This window comes from Apus apus, chromosome 12 (assembly GCF_020740795.1).
Source record: "Apus apus isolate bApuApu2 chromosome 12, bApuApu2.pri.cur, whole genome shotgun sequence".
Classification (NCBI taxonomy): domain Eukaryota; kingdom Metazoa; phylum Chordata; class Aves; order Apodiformes; family Apodidae; genus Apus; species Apus apus.
The window spans coordinates 4,956,675-4,983,385 of NC_067293.1; the positions used below are offsets into that span (position 1 = coordinate 4,956,675).

Below are 26,711 nucleotides of genomic sequence, written 5' to 3' on the forward strand. Positions count from 1 at the left end.
GAACTCATCTGTTTGAAGGGAGGGAAAGATTGAAGTATTCTTCTTAATCGTAGTGTGCCCCACAAGGTGAGAGACAACAGCTCCTGGTGATGCTGAGAGTGAGGAAAAAACAATGAGAGTGGTAGGATATTGGGATAGGAGATCCAGGCTTCCCTGGCCAGAGGCAGCAGCAGTCCTTGCCCCAGGGAGGCAGGAAAGCAGCTTTCAGTGTTGAATGCATGCAGCTTGGGAATTTCAAAGGGGGTTAAGGGCATACTGGTCCCTGTCTTCCTAATCCTAACACTTTTTATTCTGTTTCTTCTAGGAATGAATCAGGAACAAATCCCAAACAGTTCTTCTGTTTGCCCAGGTGAATTTTTCAGAAGAGCTCCTGTCTCAAGTCCCTACGTGGCCCCTGAGCAGCCCTTTAGCAACAATCTCAGTGACTATATGTAGTTTTAACTACAGGCTCATGTTGTGCAACTGGTCCTTTTGGCTTCTGCCAAGTATCTCTTGGGATGGATTCCTTCACTCACAAACCCTTCACAAGTATTTGTGTCACTAGCTCTCCTGCAAAATTATTTCTGCATAAATAGTCACTGTTCTCTGCCTGCAAGTACTTTTGTGCCTGGAAACCCAGGAAAGCAGGTCCCTGCAGCCTCCAGGCTTGTCCCTGAATTTGAGAGCACTGTTTCTGAACAGTGCCAGATTTTTCCTCAGCCTAATTAGGGCTGAGTCTGGGTAAAACCAGCCCTTTCCTGTGTGACCAGATGCTGCATTGTGCTGCTAGCCCAGAGAGAAAGCAAGCAACTTGGGCTGTACTGACAGAATTCCTAATGGGATAATTAAACTCAAATAATTCAATTAAAACTCCAATTGAGTAATTGCATTTAGAGCATTGCTGTAATTGGGCAATATTTATATTGTCTCAGCACAGCTGCCTTTCAACAGGCAGAGGGAGACAGATGGTGATAATGAAGGACAGAAGATAAATGTGAGGTCACTAGATTAAGTGCTCTTCCTTCTTTGGCTGAAGAAGAAAGTCAAGCCACTGTGATCTTGTTGCCTTTAAAAGCCTAAGTCACACAAACAGAAGAGGCTCTGCAGAATTGCAGGAGTCTGCTTTACCATTAATTACTTTTTATTGAAAGCTCCCAGCCTGCTTGGCAGTGCATCAGCACCAGGGCAGCTGTGGCCCCTGCCCAGCTACTCCCTTATCTTAATAGAATGGTGCTTGGGGGTTCAGACAGAACAGCAAATGGGGAGCTAAGGCTCTGGGGGGAATTTCTGCCTCCCATAGTAGCCTAAATGAGTCTGCAGCAAGTGTCAGAGATCTGAGCTGATTGCAGCCACTTGGGAGCCAAGTGGGCTCCACCCAGAAGGAGTTAAATGGTTGCAGAACAGCCCTAGGAGAAGTTAAGCCAGGGAGGTGACAGGGCTAGTAGGTGCTTTGTTCGTGATAGTCCTAGGGAGGGCAGGAGGGAAAGGTGTATCACTAGTGTACAAAAACCAGTAAGGTTGCTGGAAGGTGCATGATTTGTCTGGGCTTTGGAACTATCCATGCTGTGCTTGGGAGATTCAGGAGGCAATTGGCTAATGGCTGGATGTGGGAAGCTCTGACAAGGTAAGAAACGTTTCTGGTTTTGTTGTGGGTCATAGGAACTGTGTGAAGGCTGGAAGGTCAGTGTGACCTATCTGGATGTGTGGCTCTTGGTCAGCAGCAACTGTCAGAGCTGCAGAAGGCTTCTAAGGGAAACCTGAGGTGCTAAGAGGGGCTGACCTCACCTAGAAGGGTCGGGAAGTGCAAGAGGAACATTTTGGTTCCCCATTTCTGGAGCTCTAGGTTGGAGCTGAAAGCCAAAGAAAAGCTTTCACAGAATTTCAGCCCTTTAAGTGACGCTCTAGTCTGCAAAGTTCTTATCTCACTTCTAGGAGGTCTCTTGGGGCATAATATAAAGAAGACAAAGTGAAAGGTAACTGGGACTGTTAATCAGAACACATTTTATTACTCAAGAAAGATTAGAAAAACAGCTGGCAGGACAGCATGTGAATAGGGGACACTGAACCGCACTGTCAAAAATTGTTCAGAAGAGTTGTTTAACAATCCAACTACAGCTTGTTATCTTGTTCTACTGGTGTGAAGGAGCATCAGATGTGGCTGTGGAACCCTGAAGAGCTTTGATCTTCTCATCAAGAAGTAGCTGAGGAGATTTTAAACTGTTCCCAGTCCCAGCATTGGAGGCCAAGCAAGAATATTGCCACTTCAAAGTCTTGGAACAGTGACTAAGCACCAGACTCATCAGCCAGAGCCTCATTGTGCTACTTACTTATCAGCCATAACCACAAAAAGACTTTATCTGGCTTCCAGAATTGTTATCTCCTATTTTCTCATTCTCAGAACCAGTATTAGACTGAAGGAAGCAGAACATTAACCAGAGCAGTGCAAGAGCTGGGACAGCCTTAGTTTATAGCACCTATGGGTGCTGTGTTCCTCCTGACTAATTTAATTTCTCCAGGGATATTCCCCCAGGACTGTTCAAGGAAAACAACCCACTATTTCATGACCAGTTAGGCTTTAAGAAGATTTCCAACTGAGAGACTACTTCTTTTTTGCAAACTTGTTCATTGTCCATCAGGCAAAATTTATGAAATCAAACTGCCTTGATATCCTCAAGGTGACTTCCAAGGTCTCCTCTTCAGAGAGAAAACGAGCTTTACCATTCTTGCTGTCTACAGGGTAGGGGAGGTGCAGCAGCAGCTTCCTGTAAAAGAGGACACTGAATGTCGTTGTCTCAGTTTAGGTGGGCAATTGAGTTGGCATTACAAGTTACTCTTGCAGTTCATAAACCACAGAAATGTTCTTTTGGTCTGTCTTGTTCTGACATGTTATGGGATTCCTGAAATGCCTGCTGCACAGTTATACAGGCCCTGGAATGTTTCCAATAGGATTCCTTGCTCTTGGCCATGGCTAGGACAATGGTTTCCAATGATGGATTGTGGGCTCTCTCCACTGTCCATGTTTTTTCACAGGGCTGCATTTTAAATGCAGAGGAAGGAGGAGCTGCATTGATAATACTCTCCTGGTGATCAAAATCTGAGTAACACCTAAAGCCTGAATGTGTCTGCAGGAGTTTGTCTTCTCTAATAAAAGGAAGTAAGTGGTGCAGCTTGAATGGAGATTCTGGGCAGTTCAGTTTCACAAAGGATATAGAATCACAGAACTGTTTTTATTGGAAAGGAACTTTAAGATCATCAAACACAACTGTTAACCCAGCACTGCCAAGCCCACCACTAAACCATGTCCCTCTGCACCACATCTATGTGTCTTTTAAATACCTCCAGGGATGGTGACTCAACCACTTCCCTGGGCAGCTTGTTCCAGGGCCTGATAATCCCTTCAGTGAAGAAATTTTTCCTAATATCCAATCTAAACCTCCCCTGGCACAACTTGAGGCCGTTTCTTCAAATCCTATCACTTGTTACTTGGGAGAAGAGACCAGCATCCACCTCACTACGTCCTCCTTTCAAGCAGTTGTAGAGAGCAATAGTCTCCCCTCAGCCTCCTTTTCTCCAAGCTAAACAATCTCAGTTCCCTCAGCTGCTGCTCATAAGACTTGTGCTCCAGATCCTTCTCCAGCTTGGTTGCTTTTCTCTGGACATGCTCCAGCACCTAAATGTCCTTCTTGCAGTGAGGGGCCCAGAACTGAACATAGGAACCCTCAGGAAGATCAACACTCCCCCTCCAACTTGCTGTCATCTGCAACTTGGTGTCATCTGCAAACCAAGTCAGGACTCAATCCCCTTTTCCAGATCATAAGAACATTAAAGAGAACTGGTCCCAAAACTGAGCCTTGGGGAACACCACTTGTGACCAGCTGGATTGAACTCCATCCACCACAGCTCTTTGGACCCAGCCAGCCAGTTGTTTTTTTACCTGGTAAAGTGTACACCAATCCAAGTTGTGAGCAGCCAGTTTCTCCAAGAGAATTCTGCTTAGAATTAGCCCAGAACTACCCATCAGTGAGAGTGCTGTGCTTTTCTGTATGCAGAACTTGAAATCCTGCTTGTTTCCTTCCTACTGAGGAGACCTGCACTTCCATTTGTGAAAACAGCACTGGCTCAGGCTGTACCCAAGCAACCATTAGATTTATGGCAATTTTTTTATTTGCTAGGCTTGTGACTACAGACAGCTGGATCCTAGGAGAAGATAATGGCAGATCTGAGTCACAAAAAAGATAGAACTGCAAAAGAAAAAGGATGCTGAGGTTTTTCTACATCTGTAGTATTTCATTAAGTTATGTTTTTTGCACTACCTATGGGTTCTGCAAGTCATCAGCTGAACAATTATTCCTCCTGATATTCCAGTTTCACAGCTAGCACTTCCAATATTCTTCTACTGCTGTTGCATCTCTGGGTTAAATTCAAGCAGGGGTAACCACCTCAGCCTGGTTTTTGTCTGTGAAAAAAGTGGCTTTCCTATACTCAGTTCATTAGGAACAGAACTTATTTGGGCCTTAATTCATGGCCTGAACCTGGAATTTATTTACAGGAAGCTATTTGTGTGTGGATCTTTTCACTTCCCATTCAAAGCAGCAAGTCAGCCCAGAGTGGATTAGGCTTTCTTAGGAAAACACTATTGTGAAAAAGGACTTAGAGCAAAACAGACATGGGAGTTATCTGGAAATCTCAGGCAGGGCAATTGCACACAGAGGAAAATATGGAGAGTATATCAGCCATTTGATTATCTTTGTAGGCTTGCAATAGCCCTATAAAAACAACAAACTGAAAGGAAATCTCTCCAAGGAAACCTTGTAACATTTCCATCTCTGCACCCATGCTTGGATATGGCCACAAGCTGGCTCTCACCTTCAGTTACATATTTGTACAAATTGATATTGAGAAAGCAAACTACCAAGAAACCCTGCAAGACCATGGGCAGCTTTTTGCCAGGCATTTTATGGGCCCCTGAAGCTTTGCTGCTTAAGTAGCCAAAAATTGTCTTAAAATAACTTTTGCTGGAACAGTATCCCAGAGTCAAAGCCATGACACTATACAACTCCAAATGGCTTATGGCTGGTTTTGTCTACAGCTAATTCTGATGTGCAATTAATGATCAGATAATCCTCTTTGCTTTCCACACAGCAATCAGTTGAAGGCTTGGTTAAACCTCCTCTCAAACAAGGTGTTACTTGTACTTCTATCCACTTTGTTGCACTTACTTTTTGGGAGTTCGGAGGTCAAGAACCTTCTCCTGGATATCTAATGTAATGTCTGAGTACTTAGTCTCTGGCAGCTTGATCTTAATCTGAAATGACAGTCATAGGTAAAGCTGTGATTAGGTACGAAGTCCTAGAAGCTACAAAAGATCTTGGCTTCCTTAATATTTTGATGCTGGTATCAAAGAGCAACCTTCTGAGCAGGCAGTTTGTACCAGAGAAAATGTGAAAGTGATAATCATTGCTTTCAATAGCTTAGTGATGTGTATTGATATCCTATCTTCTTCAAAATCCTGAGCTGATAATGTACTTGCCAGGTATTCTACATCCAGCAGAACCCCCTGGCTTTGATGAGTGCTCCAAGGACAGCTTGCTTTGACTAGAAAACTGCACAGCACTTCTACCTGCCCTGAAGTTCAGAAAGCAGGAGGCTCTTTGATCATTTAATAGTGGGACAGGATCTGATACCTGTAACTTTAAAGACTGGTCAGTATTGTAGCATTCTGCTAACTTGCATGTCTTATCATAAAATGCAGGCAGATGAAAACCATCTCCTTGCATCTCCTCTCCACAATTGTGTCCAAGGTGAAACTTCATCTTGGAGCTATTTTTTATTGCCCTCAAGTCTGTATTTGGCATATGCATTTCTATAGATTCTTTTGAGTACACTAGATCCCTGAGGAGATACACAAGTGCCTTGGGTTAGAAAGTATAAATATCATCTACAAATGCTTGAAGAACTACAAGAAAATCCTGCAGGAGGCCACAGGCAGCCACAGGACTTGGTGTTTACGTTCTGTCCCTCCAGAAGGTGGCAAGATTGAAAGGGACAGAGAAAGAGCACAGAGGAGGGATGGGAGATAGAGGTTCAGCTCACCACCATGTCTTCACAGCAGGCTGTGGAGTGGTCTTTCCTGCTCATCCCAAAGAAGACATCCTCTGTTCCTACACACTGTTTGAATAAGATCTGATACCTGGGAAAGAGAAGTAGTTGCCTAAAATACTGGAGAGCTGGCAGGAGACTAAAAGAGGTTTATTTCTCAGAGGACCATAAACAGACTCACTGCATTGCCTCTCATTTTCAGGTCTCCCTTCAACCCATCAGCACTGGGTTCTGTTCAGAGCCACGACTGGGTTAGCTAGAAGATGGGTGAAGATCATTCACTCCACCACCCAAGGCACCCACTTTGCTGCTTCTACTTCACTCACCAGGATCAAGAAATGTATCCAAAGTGAATATGCTACTTATCAACCAGTCAAACCCCACAAACTCTTGGGAAATGGATTTGAAGATGATGCTGTTGCAATTACATGACTTCTGTTCTGGCATTCAACATAATCTTGCAGCCAAAGCATAACATTCTTGTGTCAAACTGTAGTTCTTTTGCATTCAGCCAACATTTATTTTCTACCCCTCCACAAAGTGTAGAACTGTGTACTCCCTTGCTCTTGATACTTAATGGATGAGGAAATACAAACTCAAGATTGTCTTCAGAACATGTATTATCTTACTAAACTGAGGGAAATTGAGTGGAGTGAGTCATTCTCTAAGCTGTTGGAGTGCATGCAAAGTCTTTTTCACATCTCCAGTGTATGTAATAATTGCTAAGTCAATGAGGAATCTTTCCAGTAGCTCTGGATGTACCTCTCTAGCCATCTGTTTTCCTTTTGGGCCATTTTTCTTTGATTCAATTTAATGAACTGTTACAAAGAGTTGAACCCTTCAGCTGTGCAGCACAGGTCATAATTGCTTGAGGCTAGAGAAGCACTGTGTTTTGCCCATCAGGGAGGGGTCAAAAATAGCTTGAGAAAAACTTCTGTTGTGCCCACAACACAAGGAGAGCATCTTCTGTACCTCATGGGTGATGGTTCCAAGAACAGGCTGTATGTGAGGCTATAGGTGGATGCCAAGTCATTTTCAGAAATGCTGAGTCTAAGGTTCAGGTGGGTCTCAGTCCTGTGTTTGTCAGGAACTTGAACACCCAAGGGCATGACTTAGGTGCAGAGAAAAGAGGATTCTGGACTGCAGTGTGGCATACAATATGCAGCTTCATGGGCTCCATCCCATCTGCTCCAGCATTTAGCATTCCAGGATATGTCATCAGAACACAGTGATTAGAAATGCAAAGGCTGCTTTGTGGATGGACCCTGAAGGCTTCCTGACCCCTACACACTACCACTAATATAGGATCACAGACTGGTTTGGGTTGGAAGGGACCTTATAGATCATCTAGTTCCACCCCCCCTGCATGGGCAGGGACACCTCCCACCAGCCCAGGTTGCTCCAAGCCCCATCCAACCTGCCCTTCAACACTGCCAGGGATGGGGCAGCCACAGCTTCCCTGGGCAACCTGGGCCAGGGTCTCACCACTTCATAGTCAGGAATTTCCAACATATCTGATTGTATCTACTGTTATTGTTTTTCTATGAGGAAGAGAAAATATTCTGCTTTTAGGCTTTCCCTTGACAGGTGAAGATTGAATGCCCAGAGTTAAGAGCTCAAAACTGCCTGCAGAGCCTTCCCTTCCTGTTTTACTATTTGTCTCTAAAGAGCTTAATTCTTTGACACACAAATATAAGTTGGAGCACTTTATGAGAAGTCAATGTGTCTGCCATGCAGTGGGAAAAGCCAGGTATTTCCTACAAATGGCACATTTGAAAACTAGGAAATGGTTTTGCTGGCCCACTTCTCCTCCTGATCTCACTTTAGACAAGTCTCTGACACTGCAAGTGATCCTAGGATGGGAAAAGCCAAGCCTACATTTCTGTTATGAGAGCAGAAGGTTACCAAGGGAGGGGTTAAAACCCACTCCTTATATGTTGCTTTAGGTGCAACACCAGTTTCCTTCCTTCCTCCTTCCATGAGACAAGCTGTGCAGGTGGCTATTCCACTGAAATGTAGGAGCTGCTGCTTCATTTGTGTTTCCATTAGTGCTGTGTAAAGCCCAGGCAGGCTCAGCTCACTTACTCTGGCTGTTCCCTGGCGTCCCAGGTATCATCAAATTCAGATCCTTCTGGCACCTCCTCTGTATTCCAAATAGTTTTCCTGTTTTCAGATTTCACTTGAGAAGTGTCTGTAAGTGATAAGAAAAATCACACTGTCTTATTTTGGGAGGTCTCTGTCTCTCTAGGTTTGCTGAAAACTGAGATTTTTCTAGGCTTTAGAAAAATGGTTGTATTTAAAAGCATTCCCAATTAATTATTCCAGTCTTCTTCACTTCAGTATCTTATGAATGAGAATTTGCAGAGGGAGGATGTTTTCCCTCCCTCCATTTGCCTTAAATCTTTACTCAGCCTCTGTGTCAAGGAAACCCTCCTTTCAGGCATAAAATATCTTGGCACTTCAGAATGGGTAAAGTGCAGAAGAATAAAATGTTAATGTCCCCCAAGTCCCCTGACATGAGATTTTTTCAGTGAGCAGAGTCATTTACACCAGGATCTCCTCCTCACACAAATCCAGTTCTTCTCATTAATTACTGAGCACAGCCCAGATGAGGTGCTGAAGTCACAGGGAAGCTCAGGGGAAGAATGCTATGGTTTGTGCCTGTCCTACATGGAAAAATGCATTTTCCAATAAGCTGGTAGAATCTCTAGTTGTGAAAAGAACCCAAAGCAAAAATACTTTATTTGTTCTATTTGTCAGTTTCTGCTACACTCATCCTAGTCTCTGTTGACCTTTCTTATGGCTCATAACAAGGCTGCCCAATAATGTAAAGTATTAGCTTCAGGAAGAGCTTTACATTAACTTTGCAAGATTTAACTTGGCCTTCCTTTCTTTCCTGAGTCCAATCCTAAGTGTTAAGGCAAATTTGGGAATCCTCAAGATATTTGTTCTCAGCTTGTTTCTGGATAATGCCAGAACACCTGGAGTCAGGGAAAGCATGTAATTGTCTGGAGTTTCCAGGCAAACATTTACTAGATGCAGGAAAGGGAATAATTGAAAAATGCCTCTTGGTCTGCTGAGGGCAGCAGTGAGCAAAGCTTCTATTTCTACTTTTAGGGAGTTTTTTTGCTGCTCACTTATGATCCCCCTCAGCATGTGACCAGGCTCAATCCTCTGTTTATCATCACCACAAAGTTGCTGTGCTCTGGAGTCTCCCTTTCTGCTTCCCTTTCTATGCTTTTCAGTTAAGCTTTCAGGAAAAGAAGAATTTTACAGTGTAATTTAAAAATGCAATGCTATTTCCATCCCAAATGTCACTGACCCCTCTCCTACTGAAGCAAACCCCCTCAGTGGTGACTAACTAACAGGTCTGAATGCTAAAACACACAACCACTCCTCCTTACCAGAGGTCTCCCTCTTTAGTGGTCCAATATTACCAGGAGTCAAGGTGCTGACAGAACAGTGTGGCTGCAAAAAGGACAAACAGAACTTCAAGCAAGTTTCACAGAAGCCCAGCTCAGTAACAACGACAACATCACGATATACAAAATGTTATCTGGGGTCAAACACATCCCTGCTAGAATCCCCCAAAAATATTATCCCACAATTCCATGAGTGAGCTACTGAACATCCTCTCCTCTCCTCTCCCACCTAGCAGAAAGTGACCTTGACACACTGGGTTTGAGCAGGACTCCTAGAAGCAGAGTATTACAGACAGATGTGCTTTTTGAGTGTTAGCTTCCATGGCATGTTGGCAGAATTTCCATGCCTTTCCTGCCATCAAAGTGCTGCAGGAAACAAAGGGTGCTCCATGAAGACCCCTCCACAGCATTTGGCTTCCTTTTGACAGTAAAGATTATATGAGGCAACAACAGTTTTCTCTAATTATGATTCAATTTAGTGCTAATAGGCCATTGTGAGGCATTTCTCTATACATGAAGATTCCCTGGTTTGAGAAAAGTGCCTCATATGTGCAGAACATTAAATCAAAATAAAGATTTCAATTTACCCAGATTGACTCAGACTTAATTGACATCCCTTGTGGCAATTTTCCATTTCTGTCTCTGAAGTGTCTTTCATTTCACTAATAAGATGTAAATAAATTCTTTTTAAAATCAGGATGTTTACTTCAGAGATGTACAGCAAAAAGGCTAGTTTTAAAAGGCTGGCATTAAACAGCTGAAGGGTAGTTAAGAGTGTGAAGGACTCCATCTACCACCTACTGAAAGGAAATTTCAGTGGATATGCATCCTTTTTATCCCAAATATTACTACCACTCCCACTGCTAGTGCACAACTGCTGGGTCAGCCAGCTGGCTCTGTGTTTGGGAGTGATTTGAGGAACACTGGGGCATTTGCCATTTTTCTTATCCGTGTTGTGACATGACTTGTTCAAAATCCTAAGGGACTTGCCAAAGCTCTGAGGCCTTTTACACTGTGCTTGTTGGCACCTGTGGTCCTCCTGGGGGATTTCTCCCCAGCACACACACAGATAAAAGCAGCAGTTGCCTTCTGGATGTTTTCCAAGAGCTGTGATGTTCATCTAGCCCTGAGATGAATCGATATAGAAGAATGGAAAGATGCTTCTCTCATGAAACATTCAGATCCTTCACCTTAGAATTCCCTGTTCTACAATCACCAACATACCTACACCCAGTTGCCTTTGGATATTTAAGTCTTCACTCAGAAGTTGAGGAGCAGCTTTGTTTCTTTCATACAAAGTCTTCAGCTGCCATTGCCTTCATCTTTGGCAGATTTCAGGGAAAAGTAGCAGGAAGTCTAAAGCTATTTCACCTGTGTGTGCTCCTTTCATTCAGGCTGAAAAATTAGATCTCCCTCACATTTTCTGATCACAATCTCCCCTTCTATTTCCTGGGGCATCTTCCTTATTCTCTTCCCTCAAGAACTGGTTAGCCTAAAAGTATCTTCTAGCTGCTTTGGTCAGTCCAAGACTTTTGAAGGTTTTAATTCTCTTTTTCCTCACTCTGGGAAAAGAGAGGTTTGCTTCTCCTTGGTTAAAAAGGTTAGGGACACCATGTAAAAGAAGCAGCATTTCTTATGAATTACTCACCCCATGTTCATCATCATCACCATCATCTTCTTGTGGAGCATCATGAAGCAGTTTGGCAAGGAGCTGCAGAGAGGAGCCTGAGGAAACACTGTCCATTTCAATACTCACTGCTCACCTATGCAGAAAAAACAAGTGACAGATGAAGGAAGAAGAAAATGTGTTTTGTGCTGCCAGAAAATGACAAACTTCCTCCTGTGTGTTCTGGGAGGGTAAAGTTTAGCCAACCTCTCACGTGTGCTGTCAAAACACATCTAATGGAACATCATCAGCCTGTCTTCTCTGTTCTCGGGTTAGAGACTCTTTTGGTCCACATTAGGCATCAGTTGCAACCACATCTCAAGCCCTAGCCTGGCTGTGAGCTCTGCCAGCAGGAGGCCTGGGCTCAGGCCTGGCACTGAGAAGCCAGGCAGGGGTCTGCCGCAGGTTGTCTGCCCACCTGCCTTGCTCCAGGCAGGCTTAGGACACCCCCAGCTCCAGGCGCAAGCAGAGGGGGAACCCGTCCTCAGCGCGGCCCCGCTCTCCAGCTGGAATGCGGGCACCGGGGCAGCCCACCCGACCACAGAGGCAGCAGGGGAGGCGCAGGGGCCCGGCTGCGGGCGGCCGGCTCTCCAGCCGAGCAAGCAGCCGCCGAGGGCCGCCCGGAGGCGCCGGTGCCGCCGCACGGGCAGGACCAGGAGCCGCCACCGGCCGCGTCCCCGTCCCCACGGCAACGGGCGCAGCTGCCCCGGCCCGCCCCGCGCGGACCCGGTGGCCAATCAGAGCGCGCCATCAATGAGCGACGGCGGGCGCAGCCAATAGCCGCCGAGGGCGGGAAGCGCCGGGCGGGCGCGCGGCGCGTCATCCGTGCGCGCGGCGGCCGGTGTCCGTCAGGCCGGGCCGCTGCCGCCGCCGCCCCGGGGCTCGGCGGGCCCGCGGCCGCCATGAGCCAGTTCAGCTTCGGTGCGGGTGCGGCGGGAGGCGGCTTCACTTTCGGCACGCCGAAGACGGCCGCCACGACGGCCACGAGCGGCTTCTCGTTCTCCACGCCCGCCGGCTCGGGGGGCTTCAGCTTCGGCAGCGCGGCGCAGACGCCGGGCAGCAGCGGCCAGCCCGCCGGGCTCTTCTCGTTCAGCACGCCGGGCGCTGCCGCGCAGCCCGCCGGCTTCAGCTTCGGGACGCCGGCCACGGGCGCGGCGGCTCCGGCAGCAACGGCGTTCCCGCTGGGGTGAGCGGCCCGGGGGCCGGCGGGGCGGGGCGGGGCGGGGGATGTTGCCGCGGCAGCGCTTGGGAAGGAATTCCCGAGGGAGCGGAGCTGTTTGCTGCTCAGGTGCCGGGAAGGGAAGCGAAGGGGCAGTCGTTGCAGAGGGGCTGAGCAGAGGCTGGAGGTGGCAGGAGCTGGGATGGAGTCTTGGTCCAAGCAGACGCATCTCCCTGGGTCAAGCGGGCGTCTCCTTTCAGAGGTGCCTGGTGGTGCCTGTGAGAGGGGCAGCTCAGCGGCGGGTGTCTCGAGCGGGTTGGCTTCTTTTCTGTTCCTCTCCAGGGCAAATGCACCCAAGTTAAGCTTCGGAGGCAGCACCCAGCCTCAAGCTGCTGGCACCACAGGGGGCTTTGGGTTTGGCAGCTCGGCGCCAAGCAGCGTGCCCTCGAGTCAAGGAGCAGCCCCTTCTGGCTTTGTGTTTGGATCTGCTGGCAGCAGCACGGCCAGCACCACGGCAGCCAGCAGCAGCAGCAGCAGCCAGGCTGGGACGACTGGAGGGTTCACCTTTTCCAGTGGCACCACGACTCAGGCTGGAACGACCATCTTCAGCGTTGGTGCCGCAGCTCCGCAAGCAGCGCCCACCGGGTTGAGCTTTGCAGCAGCCCCTGCAGCTGCTGCCACCACGGCGGCCACCCTGGGAGCTGCCACGCAGTCAGCAGCCCCCTTCAGCCTTGGGGGGCAGCCTGCAGGTGAGGGCCTGGGCTTCAAGGGGCAGGAGGTGTGTCAGCAGGGTGGGCAGCTGGGGGTGGTGTGGAGGTTCTGCAGCCTCCAGCTGGGGTGAGATGAAGAGGGTGTCTGGGATCAGGGGCTTTCTCCTGAGGAGTCCCAGCTGCAAGGGACCCTCAGCTCTGTGGTGAGGGTGATGTTCTTCTGTGTTAGGGTTCTTCTGGAAAGTTTTTCATGTAAGGAGCTTCTTTGCTCTAGTTATTGTCCAGGGCAGCATGGAGTGCTGGTTACATCAAATGTGATTGTTTTACTTAAGGTCTGATTGCTTCTAACTTGACTCCTGCTGTGATCAGTAGAAGCTAGTGTCTGTGTAGTAAAAGGTTTGTCTTTTCCTTGTGCTCCTTGTTCCAGGCCTGAGCTTTGGGTCGTTGACTTCAACAGCAGGCACGAGTGCACCCACAGCCACGCTGACCACCAGTACCAGCCAGGGACCCACCCTGTCCTTTGGACCCAAACTTGGAGGTAGGAGGTGATTTTAGGAAATACTTACTCATGACTTAGTGACCCCCTGGGAGTAGTTTTCTAAACTGGAGCCTGGGAATGGGCCAGAAGTGTTTGTTACCCTGGGTATGCAATGGCACCAGGAATCCCTGACAGTTCACACAGATGTTGAGCTGCTTATCCCGTATTTTTTATTGCATCCCACGCTCCGAGTTCTGTGGGGTATTTGTTTCTGCAGCATTCCCTGGGCAGGAGGGAGAGCTGAGGTGGAGCACGAGGGGAAGTAGTTTAAAATGCTTGTGTCCATAGAAAGCTGGTGCAGATGGGCAGATATGTCTTGTGTTCTCAGCATGATTCCTCTGAAATGGGGCAGGGTTGATGTGGTCTGGCTGTAGGAGGTGACGCTTTCTCTGTTTGCAGTGACCTCCACAGCTGCTACAACAGCTGCCACCACCACAACCTCTGTTCTTGGTTCAACGGGCCCCACGTTGCTTGGATCTGTAGCGAGCTCTTCGGCACCGACGTCGTCGACCACCACGGGCCTCTTGCGTAAGGCACAGCACTCAAACTTCTGCTGTTTCTTTTCTAGTCACAGCTGAGCTCTCTCATGATGTTCTGGCTGATGTCCTCAAGCCTCAGTGCCTTTAGTCTGGGTACAGCTGCCTTTGACTCTTGCATGAGGAGTTCTGTAAGGATGGTGGCTGTGGCAGAGGAGTTGCAGCAAGCCAGGAACAAGTATTCAGAGAGCTGCATGTTTGTGAGTTCCTGTGGCAATAACTGCCTAGTTCCATCTTAGGGCAGGAAATGGTGTCTGCTTTCTGATAGCCTTAAGGCAGTAGCCCAGATTTGGAGACAGGCTTACCAGGTTCCTTCCTCAGCCTGTGATGGGGTGTTAAAGCTTCAGTTGCCTTTGGTTATTGGACTGGCCATTGTAAATGTCAGTGTTTACCAGCCCTGACAGAACTATTCTGTATGTGATGCTGTCTCACACCTGCCTCTGAAAATTGAGGCACGGACTTGCAAGGACCTTCACAATTGTTAAGGTCAAGACACACAGCTTACTGTATTGAATGGGTTCTGCAAAATCTCAGTGTTGTTTTTTGTTTGCAGTTGGTGCCCCTTCCACTGGGACAGGCAGTCTTGGATCGCTTGGGTTTGGATTAAAAGTTCCTGGAACAACAGCTGCCACCACCAGCACTGCCACTAGTAAGAACCTGATGCTGAAGAGAAGGCAGCCTGAGTGGAGTGTCCTGCAGCAGCCGTGTGCCTGGCTGACAAAGCCATCTGATAGATGCTTGTATCTTTGTGCAAACAGAAATCTTACCTGCAAAACGCAGGAGATGAAGTGGGTGGTCATTAGATCTAATGCTAAAACACGAGGAGACTGAGAGGGATGTGGGCTAATGTGTGTTTCTTGGTACTCATGCCCAGGTGACGGGCAGGCTGACAGCTGCTCGCTTTATTGGAGCAGCTAGTCAGGCATTTACAGTCGCCTGCTTTGTGTCAGGATGTGCTTCCTTCTCTTGGTGACAGACATGGGATTTGCTTGTGGTGAAAGGGACCTATCAGAGCTCACACAGCACCATCCTTAGACGTGTACACTGGACCTGTTCCCAGTTTTCTGGACAGCAGCTGTGTTGCTTGTTCTGTTGCTTGACTCGAGTGTTTCCTCTCAGGCACCACATCAGTTCCTGGCTTTGCTTTGAACCTGAAGCCATTAACTACAACTGGCCCCATTGGAGCTGGGACTTCTACAGCTGCCCTGACTACAGCAGCACCCACGTGAGTGTGGAGTTACAGCTGACCCTTTGGTGACTGGGGCAAGAGAGAGAGTTGATGGTGGTACCTGGAGGGGGAAGTGTAAGGGTGTGTTGTCACGTTTGTATTTTGGTGTTTGACCTGGGGTTCTGTGCTGGCTCGCACTTCTCTCAGGGCACCTCCGGTGATGACGTATGCCCAGCTGGAGAGTTTGATAAACAAGTGGAGCCTGGAACTGGAAGACCAAGAGAAACACTTTCTCCATCAAGCGACTCAAGTGAACGCTTGGGATCGGACGCTGATAGAGAATGGGGAGAAGGTGAGGTGCTGCTGCTGTGGTTATGCTTGCTTAGATCCTCCAGGGCCTGGGGTGTTGGAGATGCTCCGAGCCAGCTAGAGGGACGTTCTGCTTGTAAAGAGAGAGGCATGAATCAGCTGTGTGTGGTGCTTTTGAAAGCCTCTCTGTGTCTGTCCTGGTCTCGATGTGTTGAAGCTTGGAACTACATTTGGTGGGCTCACGCTGTGGTAGCAAGTTACGTTGGGGTGGAGCTTTCAGAGCCAGACTTGCACTGTTCAGTGTTTGGTCTGTAAATCCTGAGGTAACTGTTGGAGGAGTTGACTTGTGAGTTTGTTTACTCTTTTTGTCTTGTGTTTGCAGATTACTTCATTACACAGGGAAGTAGAGAAGGTGAAGCTTGATCAGAAGAGGTACGAAACTGTGAACTGCGGTAGAGGATGTAGAAAGCACGTCTTCCTGCCTTGTGGAATGGCAGATGTGGAATGTATCTAGGGTCTGAGTGGAGCAGTTCATGTCTTCTCTTTTCAGACTGGATCAGGAGCTGGACTTCATTCTGTCCCAGCAGAAAGAGCTGGAAGACTTGTTGACGCCTCTGGAGGAGTCTGTGAAGGAGCAGAGTGGGACGATCTACTTGCAGCACGCGGATGAGGAACGGGAGAGGACGTAAGAGCGAGATCTGCTTGGGATGTGTGATGAGCAGACTAATGTGATCAATGGGCAAGAGGTGGAGTTGGGCTGCAAGAGAGTATTGATTCGTCTTGGCCTTTGTCAACCACATGACCCCGTTTTGTGCATGGCAGCCTAGATTTTACGCATTAGAAATGGGGGAAGTGAGAGTGGAAGCCCTTGGGTTGGCACGAGAAGCTGTTTGGATGTTGGTCTACTGAGCTGTGTGGGAAAAGGTTATTTTGGCATGATCTCTGAAAACTGGTGGCTATTTAGTGATGGCACTGGTGAGAGCAGAATGCACTGAGACATGTGGCTCGTGCATCCTTGTAAGCTTTAAGTGTTTTATTGTATCAGGGTAATCACAGTATGTGTTTCAAGCCTTGCTTGGAAGTTTCGGAAGGTAATTGATTGCCCGGAGTTGTTGGGACTGGTAGCAGGTCTTCTGAAGTTCACTTGAAACCTTCTGACCTTGGTTCCCCTGTGTTTTGCAGCTACAAACTGGCTGAAAACATAGATGCTCAGTTGAAGCGTATGGCACAAGATCTGAAGGACATCATTGAGCACCTGAATACTTCAGGAGGCCCAGCAGACACAAGTGACCCGGTACATCCAAGCTTTATTTTTTACTTGTTAAGAGGCTAAGGATATTTAAACAGTTCTGCCTCTTTGTCCACTCTGGTTACTCCACTGCATGCAGTTTCAACAGGTGTCTGCCGGGGTATTGGAGCTGTACGTATGAGGGTTGTGGTTGCATTTTGTTCCAAATGCAGGGACAGGCAGGCTGTCTTTCACTGCTCTTAGTTTATATGGTTGTCAAATGACTTGCACCTTCTCTTTCTCCTCAGCTTCAGCAGATCTGTAAAATTTTGAATGCACACATGGATTCATTGCAGTGGATTGACCAGAACTCAGGTGAGAGTTGCCTTTCAGCTTTTTCAGAATGGAAATGGAAAGCAGGTAGCACGTGTGCAAGTGTTCCTTGAGCATGTATCCCTGAGGATGCCTGAGGAATCTCCTCCTCCCGTTCAATGACCTTGTTCCTCCTCTGCTTGAATTCCCCTGCTGTTCACCAAAGGCCTCTGCTCAGAATTAATTGTTATTATCTACATTCCCCTTCACCCCCACAGGAAAGCCCATTCCAGGTCACACTGAGCAGCAGGTATTGATTTGCAAGTGCAGTAACACCAGTGTGTGTCTTGGATGATTGGCAGTGCTTTATGTTGGGTTTTCCTCCTCTTCTGTGCAGTATCTGATCTGAGTGACTGTCCAAGTGTTTTTCTTTCTCCTCCTTTGAGTCAGGCTGGGCAGGGTTGTGTTTCAGGGGGCTGTGAGAGTGATCCCTGGTTTCTCCCACAGCCGTGCTGCAGAGGAAGGTAGAAGAGGTGACCAAGGTCTGCGACAGCCGCCGCAAGGAGCAGGAGCGCAGCTTCCGGATCACGTTTGATTGAGTGACTCCCAGCTTGAGGGATTAGCCCAAAATCTCCACAGAGAACAGGTTATTAGGGACCTTGGACTCAAATGATGATCAGGGTTTGTTTCTTTTCTTGCAACAAAATTTGTTGTCTCGGTCTTAGCTGTGTCGTACTGACCCTGACCGAGTCCAGTCTGAGGCACTGCCTGAAGTCTGTGCAGGCAGTAGGTGTCTGTGTCCCTTCTGGGTAACTGCATGCAGCCTGGGGAGGTGCAGAGATGCTGCCCCACAGCACAGAGTTGCACCTTGACCACATTCAGCTGAGACTTCATAAGCTTTTATTCGTGCCCTTAGAGATTGCTTAATGAAGTGGTGTCCTCAGAAAGAGCTGCAGCAGTCTGAAGGATGCACATACATCACAGCGGTTGCCTGACCTTGTGTTGCAGTCGGGTTTGCTTCCAGCTCTGAGAGTGGCCCTTGTTTTCTGTACTTTTCGCCATCAGCTGCTTTTGTGCTGGTACCTGGAACTGGGTTTTCTAAAATTAAAACTAGTAAATGTGCTGTTAGAAAAGTAGTATTTCTGTTGGTGATGTGGTGTAGTGTAGCTTGTCCAGTCCCACAGAACCTGGTCCACGACTTCCTTTCATGTAACGCCGCGGGCAGGACGCGCCCCGTGCCCCGCGCTGCGCCCGCGTTTCCTCGGCACCCAGCGCACTCGTCCCGCCCCGCCCGGACCCGGTGGCCAATCAGGGCGCGCCGTCAGTGAGCGACGGCGGGCGCAGCCAATAGCCGCCGAGGGCGGGAAGCGCCGGGCGGGCGCGCGGCGCGTCATCCGTGCGCGCGGCGGCCGGTGTCCGTCAGGCCGGGCCGCTGCCGCCGCCGCCCCGGGGCTCGGCGGGCCCGCGGCCGCCATGAGCCAGTTCAGCTTCGGTGCGGGTGCGGCGGGAGGCGGCTTCACTTTCGGCACGCCGAAGACGGCCGCCACGACGGCCACGAGCGGCTTCTCGTTCTCCACGCCCGCCGGCTCGGGGGGCTTCAGCTTCGGCAGCGCGGCGCAGACGCCGGGCAGCAGCGGCCAGCCCGCCGGGCTCTTCTCGTTCAGCACGCCGGGCGCTGCCGCGCAGCCCGCCGGCTTCAGCTTCGGGACGCCGGCCACGGGCGCGGCGGCTCCGGCAGCAACGGCGTTCCCGCTGGGGTGAGCGGCCCGGGGGCCGGCGGGGCGGGGCGGGGCGGGGGATGTTGCCGCGGCAGCGCTTGGGAAGGAATTCCCGAGGGAGCGGAGCTGTTTGCTGCTCAGGTGCCGGGAAGGGAAGCGAAGGGGCAGTCGTTGCAGAGGGGCTGAGCAGAGGCTGGAGGTGGCAGGAGCTGGGATGGAGTCTTGGTCCAAGCAGACGCATCTCCCTGGGTCAAGCGGGCGTCTCCTTTCAGAGGTGCCTGGTGGTGCCTGTGAGAGGGGCAGCTCAGCGGCGGGTGTCTCGAGCGGGTTGGCTTCTTTTCTGTTCCTGTCCAGGGCAAATGCACCCAAGTTAAGCTTCGGAGGCAGCACCCAGCCTCAAGCTGCTGGCACCACAGGGGGCTTTGGGTTTGGCAGCTCGGCGCCAAGCAGCGTGCCCTCGAGTCAAGGAGCAGCCCCTTCTGGCTTTGTGTTTGGATCTGCTGGCAGCAGCACGGCCAGCACCACGGCAGCCAGCAGCAGCAGCAGCAGCCAGGCTGGGACGACTGGAGGGTTCACCTTTTCCAGTGGCACCACGACTCAGGCTGGAACAACCATCTTCAGCGTTGGCGCCGCAGCTCCGCAAGCAGCGCCCACCGGGTTGAGCTTTGCAGCAGCCCCTGCAGCTGCTGCCACCACGGCGGCCACCCTGGGAGCTGCCACGCAGTCAGCAGCCCCCTTCAGCCTTGGGGGGCAGCCTGCAGGTGAGGGCCTGGGCTTCAAGGGGCAGGAGGTGTGTCAGCAGGGTGGGCAGCTGGGGGTGGTGTGGAGGTTCTGCAGCCTCCAGCTGGGGTGAGATGAAGAGGGTGGCTGGCATCAGGGTCTCTCTCCTGGGGAGTCCCAGCTGCAAGGGACCCTCAGCTCTGTGGTGAGGGTGATGTTCTTCTGTGTTAGAGTCCTGCTGGAAAGTTTTTCATGTAAGGAGCTTGTTTGCTCTAGTTAATGTCCAGGGCAACATGGAGTGTTGGTTACATCAAATGTGATCGTTTTACTTAAGGTCTGATTGCTTCTAACTTGACTCCTGCCGTGATCAGTAGACGCTAGTGTCTGTGAAGTAAAAGGTTTGTCTTTTCCTTGTGCTCTTTGTTCCAGGCCTGAGCTTTGGGTCATTGACTTCAACAGCAGGCACGAGTGCACCCACAGCCACGCTGACCACCAGTACCAGCCAGGGACCCACCCTGTCCTTTGGACCCAAACTTGGAGGTAGGAGATGATTTTAGGAAATACTTACTCATGACTTAGTGACCCCCTGGGAGTAGTTTTCTGAACTGGAGCCTGGGAATGGGCCAGAAGTGTTTGTTACCCTGGGTATGCAATGGCACCAGGAATCCCTGACAGTTCACACAGATGTTGAGCTGCTTATCCCGTATTTTTTATTGCATCCCACGCTCCGAGTTCTGTGGGGTATTTGTTTCTGCAGCATTCCCTGGGCAGGAGGGAGAGCTGAGGTGGAGCACGAGGGGAAGTAGTTTAAAATGCTTGCGTCCATAGAAAGCTGGTGCAGATGGGCAGATATGTCTTGTGTTCTCAGCATGATTCCTCTGAAATGGGGCAGGGTTGATGTGGTCTGGCTGTAGGAGGTGACGCTTTCTCTGTTTGCAGTGACCTCCACAGCTGCTACAACAGCTGCCACCACCACAACCTCTGTTCTTGGTTCAACGGGCCCCACGTTGCTTGGATCTGTAGCGAGCTCTTCGGCACCGACGTCGTCGACCACCACGGGCCTCTCGCGTAAGGCACAGCACACAAACTTCTGCTGTTTCTTTTCTAGTCACAGCTGAGCTCTCTCATGATGTTCTGGCTGGTATCCTCAAGCCTCAGTGCCTTTAGTCTGGGTACAGCTGCCTTTGACTCTTGCATGAGGTGTTCTGTAAGGATGGTGGCTGTGGCAGAGGAGTTGCAGCAAGCCAGGAACAAGTATTCAGAGAGCTGCATGTTTGTGAGTTCCTGTGGCAATAACTGCCTAGTTCCATCTTAGGGCGGGAAATGATTTCTGATTTCTGATAGCCTTAAGGCAGTAGCCCAGGTTTGGAGACAGGCTTACCAGGTTCCTTCCTCAGCCTGTGATGTGGTGTTAAAGCTTCAGTTGCCTTTGGTTATTGGACTGGCCACCGTAAATGTCAGTGTTTACCAGCCCTGACAGAACTATTCTGTATGTGATGATGTCTCACACATGCCTCTGAAAATTGAGGCATGGACTTGCAAGGACCTTCACAATTGTTAAGGTCAAGACAAACAGCTTACTGTATTGAATGGGTTCTGCAAAATCTCAGTGTTGTTTTTTGTTTGCAGTTGGTGCCCCTTCCACTGGGACAGGCAGTCTTGGATCGCTTGGGTTTGGATTAAAAGTTCCTGGAACAACAGCTGCCACCACCAGCACTGCCACTAGTAAGAACCTGATGCTGCAAGTAGCTGAAGAGAAGGCAGCCTGAGTGGAGTGCCCTGCAGCAGCCGTGTGCCTGGCTGACAAAGCCATCTGATAGATGCTTGTATCTTTGTGCAAACAGAAATCTTACCTGCAAAACGCAGGAGGTGAAGTGGGTGGTCATTAGATCTAATGCTAAAACACGAGGAGACTGAGAGGGATGTGGGCTAATGTGTGTTTCTTGGTACTCATGCCCAGGTGACGGGCAGGCTGACAGCTGCTTGCTTTATTGGAGCCGCTAGTCAGGCATTTACAGTCGCCTGCTTTGTGTCAGGATGTGCTTCCTTCTCTTGGTGACAGACATGGGATTTACTTATGGTGAAAGGGACCTATCAGAGCTCACACAGCACCGTCCTTAGACGTGTACACTGGACCTGTTCCCAGTTTTCTGGACAGCAGCTGTGTTGCTTGTTCTGTTGCTTGACTGGAGTCTTTCCTCTCAGGCACCACGTCAGTTCCTGGCTTTGCTTTGAACCTGAAGCCATTAACTACAACTGGCACCATTGGAGCTGGGACTTCTACAGCTGCCCTGACTACAGCAGCACCCACGTGAGTGTGGAGTTACAGCTGACCCTTTGGTGACTGGGGCAAGAGAGAGAGTTGATGGTGGTACCTGGAGGGGGAAGTGTAAGGGTGTGTTGTCACGTTTGTATTTTGGTGTTTGACCTGGGGTTCTGTGCTGGCTCGCACTTCTCTCAGGGCACCTCCGGTGATGACGTATGCCCAGCTGGAGAGTTTGATAAACAAGTGGAGCCTGGAACTGGAAGACCAAGAGAAACACTTTCTCCATCAAGCGACACAAGTGAACGCCTGGGATCGGACGCTGATAGAGAATGGGGAGAAGGTGAGGTGCTGCCCGGTGTGACCTGGTTGTGCTTGCTTAGATCCTCCAGGGCCTGAGGTGTTGGAGATGCTCCGAGCCAGCTAGAGGGACGTTCTGCTTGTAAAGAGAGAGGCATGAATCAGTTGTGTGTGGTGCTTTTGAAAGCCTCTCTGTGTCTGTCCTGGTCTCGATGTGTTGAAGCTTGGAACTACATTCCGTGGGTTCACGCTGTGGTAGCAAGTTACGTTGGGGTGGAGTTTTCAGAGCCAGACTTGCACTGTTCAGTGATTGGTCTGTAAATCCTGAGGTAACTGTTGGAGGAGTTGACTTGTGAGTTTGTTTACTCTTTTTGTCTTGTGTTTGCAGATTACTTCATTACACAGGGAAGTAGAGAAGGTGAAGCTTGATCAGAAGAGGTACGAAACTGTGAACTGCAGTAGAGGACGTAGAAAGCATGTCTTCCTGCCTTGTGGAATGGCAGATGTGGAATGTATCTAGGGTCTGAGTGGAGCAGTTCATGTCTTCTCTTTTCAGACTGGATCAGGAGCTGGACTTCATTCTGTCCCAGCAGAAAGAGCTGGAAGACTTGTTGACGCCTCTGGAGGAGTCTGTGAAGGAGCAGAGCGGGACGATCTACTTGCAGCACGCGGATGAGGAACGGGAGAGGACGTAAGAGCGAGATCTGCTTGGGATGTGTGATGAGCAGACTAATGTGATCAATGGGCAAGAGGTGGAGTTGGGCTGCAAGAGAGTATTGGTTCGTCTTGGCCTTTGTCAACCACATGACCCCGTTTTGTGCATGGCAGCCTAGATTTTACACATTAGAAATGGGGGAAGTGAGAGTGGAAGCCCTTGGGTTGGCACGAGAAGCTGTTTGGATGTTGGTCTACTGAGCTGTGTGGGAAAAGGTTATTTTGGCATGATCTCTGAAAACTGGTGGCTATTTAGTGATGGCACTGGTGAGAGCAGAATGCACTGAGACATGTGGCTCGTGCATCCTTGTAAGCTTTAAGTGTTTTATTGTATCAGGGTAATCACAGTATGTGTTTCAAGCCTTGCTTGGAAGTTTCGGAAGGTAATTGATTGCCCGGAGTTGTTGGGACTGGTAGCAGGTCTTCTGAAGTTCACTTGAAACCTTCTGACCTTGGTTCCCCTGTGTTTTGCAGCTACAAACTGGCTGAAAACATAGATGCTCAGTTGAAGCGTATGGCACAAGATCTGAAGGACATCACTGAGCACCTGAACACATCAAGAGGCCCAGCAGACACAAGTGACCCGGTAAATCCAAGCTTTATTTTTTGTTTGTTGGTAAGAGACAAAGGATATTTAAACTTGCTTGTGTACTCCTGGATACATGCAGTTTCAGCATTGGAAGGTTGTTTTTATTTCTTCCTTGGGTTGATTCTCTTCTCTTAAAATGAGCATTAGATCACACCACAAGCCATCCTTGGTCACGTATTGACTCCACAGTTTTGTTTTCGAAGTATCTCACTTGGGTTATTTGGTGGTTGTCTATTTTTGCCTAGTTTACATCTTGTTTCAGAGGCATTTCTTAATGTTGACCTGGCTGTCTGCTGCATCCTTGAATCTTTCTTGTAGCAAATCTAAATTTTGCTTAGAGCGCTCTCTGTAGCTGCTGATTTTTTTCCTTATGCTATTTTTCCATCCTCCTGAAAACAAGGTCTGAATTACCAGCTCTTACTGATGTGTATTAAGCTGATCTTCACATCCCTTGTGGCTTTTCTGAGAAGCTGTTTTTCAGTAAAAATCTCCCTTCAGTTTTGCAGACTGAGGTTTTTTTCCCATTGTTTTTTTACCTTTGTCACCTTAAGCCTAACATGATTCATGGAGTGGTGGTTCCTAGGGCTGAATTGAAATAAGCCTAAGCCATGGGCGTATACTCTAAACCAGTTTGTTTCCTTGATGGTAAAGAGAAGCAAAGCAATACAGTTGCTGCTCAGAGTTTCCTGGGAAAGTGTCTGCCAGGTTATTGGAGCTGTATGTATTAGGAATGTGATTGCATCGTGTTCCATAGGCAGGGACAGGCAGGCTGTCTTTTACTGCTCTTAGTTTATATGGTTGTCAAATGACTTGCACCTTCTCTTTCTCCTCAGCTTCAGCAGATCTGTAAAATTTTGAATGCACACATGGATTCATTGCAGTGGATTGACCAGAACTCAGGTGAGAGTTGCCTTTCAGCTTTTTCAGAATGGAAATGGAAAGCAGGTAGCACGTGTGCAAGTGTTCCTTGAGCATGTATCCCTGAGGTTGCCTGAGGAATCTCCTCCTCCTCCTGTTCAATGACCTTGTTCCTCCTCTGCTTGAATTCCCCTGCTGTTCATCAAAGGCCCCTGCTCAGAATTAATTTCTGGCAACTGCTCATGTTTTACCAAAAAAAAAAAAAGCAGTGCTTGAAATGCATCAGAGCAGAGGACTTGAAAACTTCATGCTTTGTTTTGTCAACCTAAGGTTAAATATTTCAGCTCCTAAAGTGTTTTGTGATTTCCCTTTGGAATAGGAAAATTGGTGAGTGGTTGTGTGTGTGCTGAATGTTGTCATCCCCATTTCCCTTCACTCCCACAGGAAAGCCCAGTCCAGGTCACACTGAGCAGCAGGCATTGATCTGCAAGTGCAGTGACTCCGGAGTGTGGGAATTTCACAAGGACAAATTCCTTAACGTTCTTTTTGTGTGAAAGAAATATTTCAACCTGCCCCCCCAAACCAGAACTAGGCCATCTGTGCTGTAGGTGATATTACCAGTTTGGTTTCTTGTGGAGCATCTGCAGGACTCTTTCACAACAGCCAGGGATCTTTTTAAACACCCTCATTGATAGTGTCTCGTAACTTGTCTGACTTGTTAAACAATTAGTGCAGCTGTGGCACTGTATTCAAATTAGTGTCAACCTCCCCTGCCACAATTAGATGGACTTGCTGAACACAGACACAGGGTGGTGCTGCTTCCACAGTTGAAAGGAGTGTTTGGACACGGCTTTGTTCTGACCTTCTGCCTCTCCCTGAGAGAAACAAAGTCTTCTGTGTCATAGCTAGAACTGAATTCTGAGTTGAGCCGTGTGAGACACTGAGGCAGGCTGCCATTTTATGCCATAATTATTGTTAGGTGGCACATTTTTGAAAAGTAACACAGGAAAATGTGTTAATATGTTACTGGAAGATTCTGGGTTGGGCATGCTGTACAAAATAAAACCTGACCTGGAATGCCTGTCTACAAGCCACAGGCTGACATAATGCCATAGCCCTTTTGAATAGTTTCTGATATATAAGCTTTCATGGAATGAAATCTGAAATTTCTTTAGCTTGTGCCAGGATTTTTTTGTATATTGCAATTCCTGCTCTATGGAAAGTTGATGCTCCATGAGTGGCTTGTGTGTTGCCAAGTCCCTGAGCTGCAAATGACAGATGAGCTGTGTTGTGGCTCCTCTTCTGTGCAATCACAGTGTCTTTTCTGTATTTACAGTTGAAAGCTGCTAATGGCTGAGTGATATCCTGCAGGAAAGTGTGTGTGTGTACTCTTGGCTGGTGGTGTGGATCAGAGCAAGTGTAGCAGGAGCTGTGGTGGGGAAACTGCTCTGTAAAGCAGTTGTTTTTTCTCAAGCTGCAGATCTGCTTGTGGTTCCTGCTCAGGGAGGGTTTGCTCAGCCCTGAAACTGCAACAAACTGGCAGAGCAAAGTGTCAACAGCATGTCCCAGGATTCATCTGACTGTGCCTGCCAGTCCCTGAGTGACTCAGAACACTTTTTAGATGATCTTTGCCTTGGAGGATCAGCGGTGCTTTATGTTGGGTTTTCCTCCTCCTCTGTGCAGTATCCGATCTGAGTGACTGTCCAAGTGTTTTTCTTTCTCCTCTTTTGAGTCAGGTTGGGCAGGGTTGTGTTTCAGGAGGCTGTGAGAGTGATCCCTGGTTTCTCCCACAGCCGTGCTGCAGAGGAAGGTAGAAGAGGTGACCAAGGTCTGCGACAGCCGCCGCAAGGAGCAGGAGCGCAGCTTCCGGATCACGTTTGATTGAGTGACTCCCAGCTTGAGGGATTAGCCCAAAATCTCCACAGAGAACAGGTTATCGGGGACCTTGGTTTGTTTCTTTTCTTGCAATAAAATTTGTTGTCTGTTCCAAAGTCAGTCCTTGCAGGGACTTGATTACTCCAGTCTGAGGGACTGCGTGAAGTCTGTGCAGGCAGTAGGTGTCTTTGTGTTCCTTCTGGGTCAGGGACACCTCCCAGTGGACTAGGCTTCTCCAAGCCCTATCAAACTTGGCCTTGAACACTTCCAGGGATGGGGCATCCACAGCTTCCCTGGTTGAACTGGGCCAGAGTCTCACCAACCTCACGGTGAAGAATTTCCTCCTAATGCCTAACCTAAATTTCCCCTCTTCCAGTTTTGAGCCATTACCCCTTGTCCTCTCACTACAAGCCCTTGTAAAAAGTCCCTCCCCAGCTGTCCTGTAGCCCCTTCAGATACTGGAAGCCTGCTACGAGGTCCCCCTGTCTCCAGAGCAGAGCTCCTCCACCTCTTGGATCACCTTTGTGGTCCTCTGGACTTTCTCCATG

General features: G+C 48.9%; 3 protein-coding genes across 5 annotated transcripts; 2 read left to right on the plus strand and 1 right to left on the minus strand.

The window, feature by feature from the left end:
- Positions 1-1,981: 1,981 nt before the first annotated feature.
- On the minus strand, positions 1,982-11,697 carry DNAAF6 (dynein axonemal assembly factor 6). 2 transcript variants are annotated; one of them, XM_051630103.1, is made up of 7 exons: positions 11,585-11,697; positions 11,149-11,263; positions 9,483-9,546; positions 8,164-8,269; positions 6,073-6,169; positions 5,199-5,284; positions 1,982-2,741 (listed from the first exon to the last, which is right to left on the minus strand). In XM_051630103.1, exons 2-7 carry the CDS (start codon positions 11,242-11,244, stop codon positions 2,612-2,614), a joined length of 579 nt encoding a protein of 192 aa, XP_051486063.1. In that variant the 5' UTR covers positions 11,245-11,263; positions 11,585-11,697; the 3' UTR covers positions 1,982-2,611. The 2 variants fall into 2 exon arrangements, with proteins under 2 accessions (XP_051486063.1, XP_051486062.1); XM_051630102.1 differs by having other exon boundaries at positions 11,374-11,697.
- A 305-nt stretch (positions 11,698-12,002) lies between these two features.
- Positions 12,003-18,262, plus strand: LOC127389515 (nuclear pore glycoprotein p62-like). Its single transcript, XM_051630082.1, has 12 exons — positions 12,003-12,352; positions 12,668-13,074; positions 13,463-13,573; positions 13,973-14,101; positions 14,663-14,758; positions 15,229-15,334; positions 15,485-15,629; positions 15,969-16,018; positions 16,137-16,271; positions 16,769-16,880; positions 17,123-17,189; positions 17,634-18,262. Exons 1-12 carry the CDS (start codon positions 12,069-12,071, stop codon positions 17,723-17,725), a joined length of 1,734 nt encoding a protein of 577 aa, XP_051486042.1. The 5' UTR covers positions 12,003-12,068; the 3' UTR covers positions 17,726-18,262.
- Positions 18,263-18,533: 271 nt separating this feature from the next.
- On the plus strand, positions 18,534-26,283 carry LOC127389514 (nuclear pore glycoprotein p62-like). 2 transcript variants are annotated; one of them, XM_051630079.1, is made up of 12 exons: positions 18,534-18,883; positions 19,199-19,605; positions 19,994-20,104; positions 20,504-20,632; positions 21,194-21,289; positions 21,770-21,875; positions 22,026-22,170; positions 22,516-22,565; positions 22,684-22,818; positions 23,316-23,427; positions 24,264-24,330; positions 26,082-26,283. In XM_051630079.1, exons 1-12 carry the CDS (start codon positions 18,600-18,602, stop codon positions 26,171-26,173), a joined length of 1,734 nt encoding a protein of 577 aa, XP_051486039.1. In that variant the 5' UTR covers positions 18,534-18,599; the 3' UTR covers positions 26,174-26,283. The 2 variants fall into 2 exon arrangements, with proteins under 2 accessions (XP_051486039.1, XP_051486041.1); XM_051630081.1 differs by having other exon boundaries at positions 19,430-19,605.
- Positions 26,284-26,711: the final 428 nt, after the last annotated feature.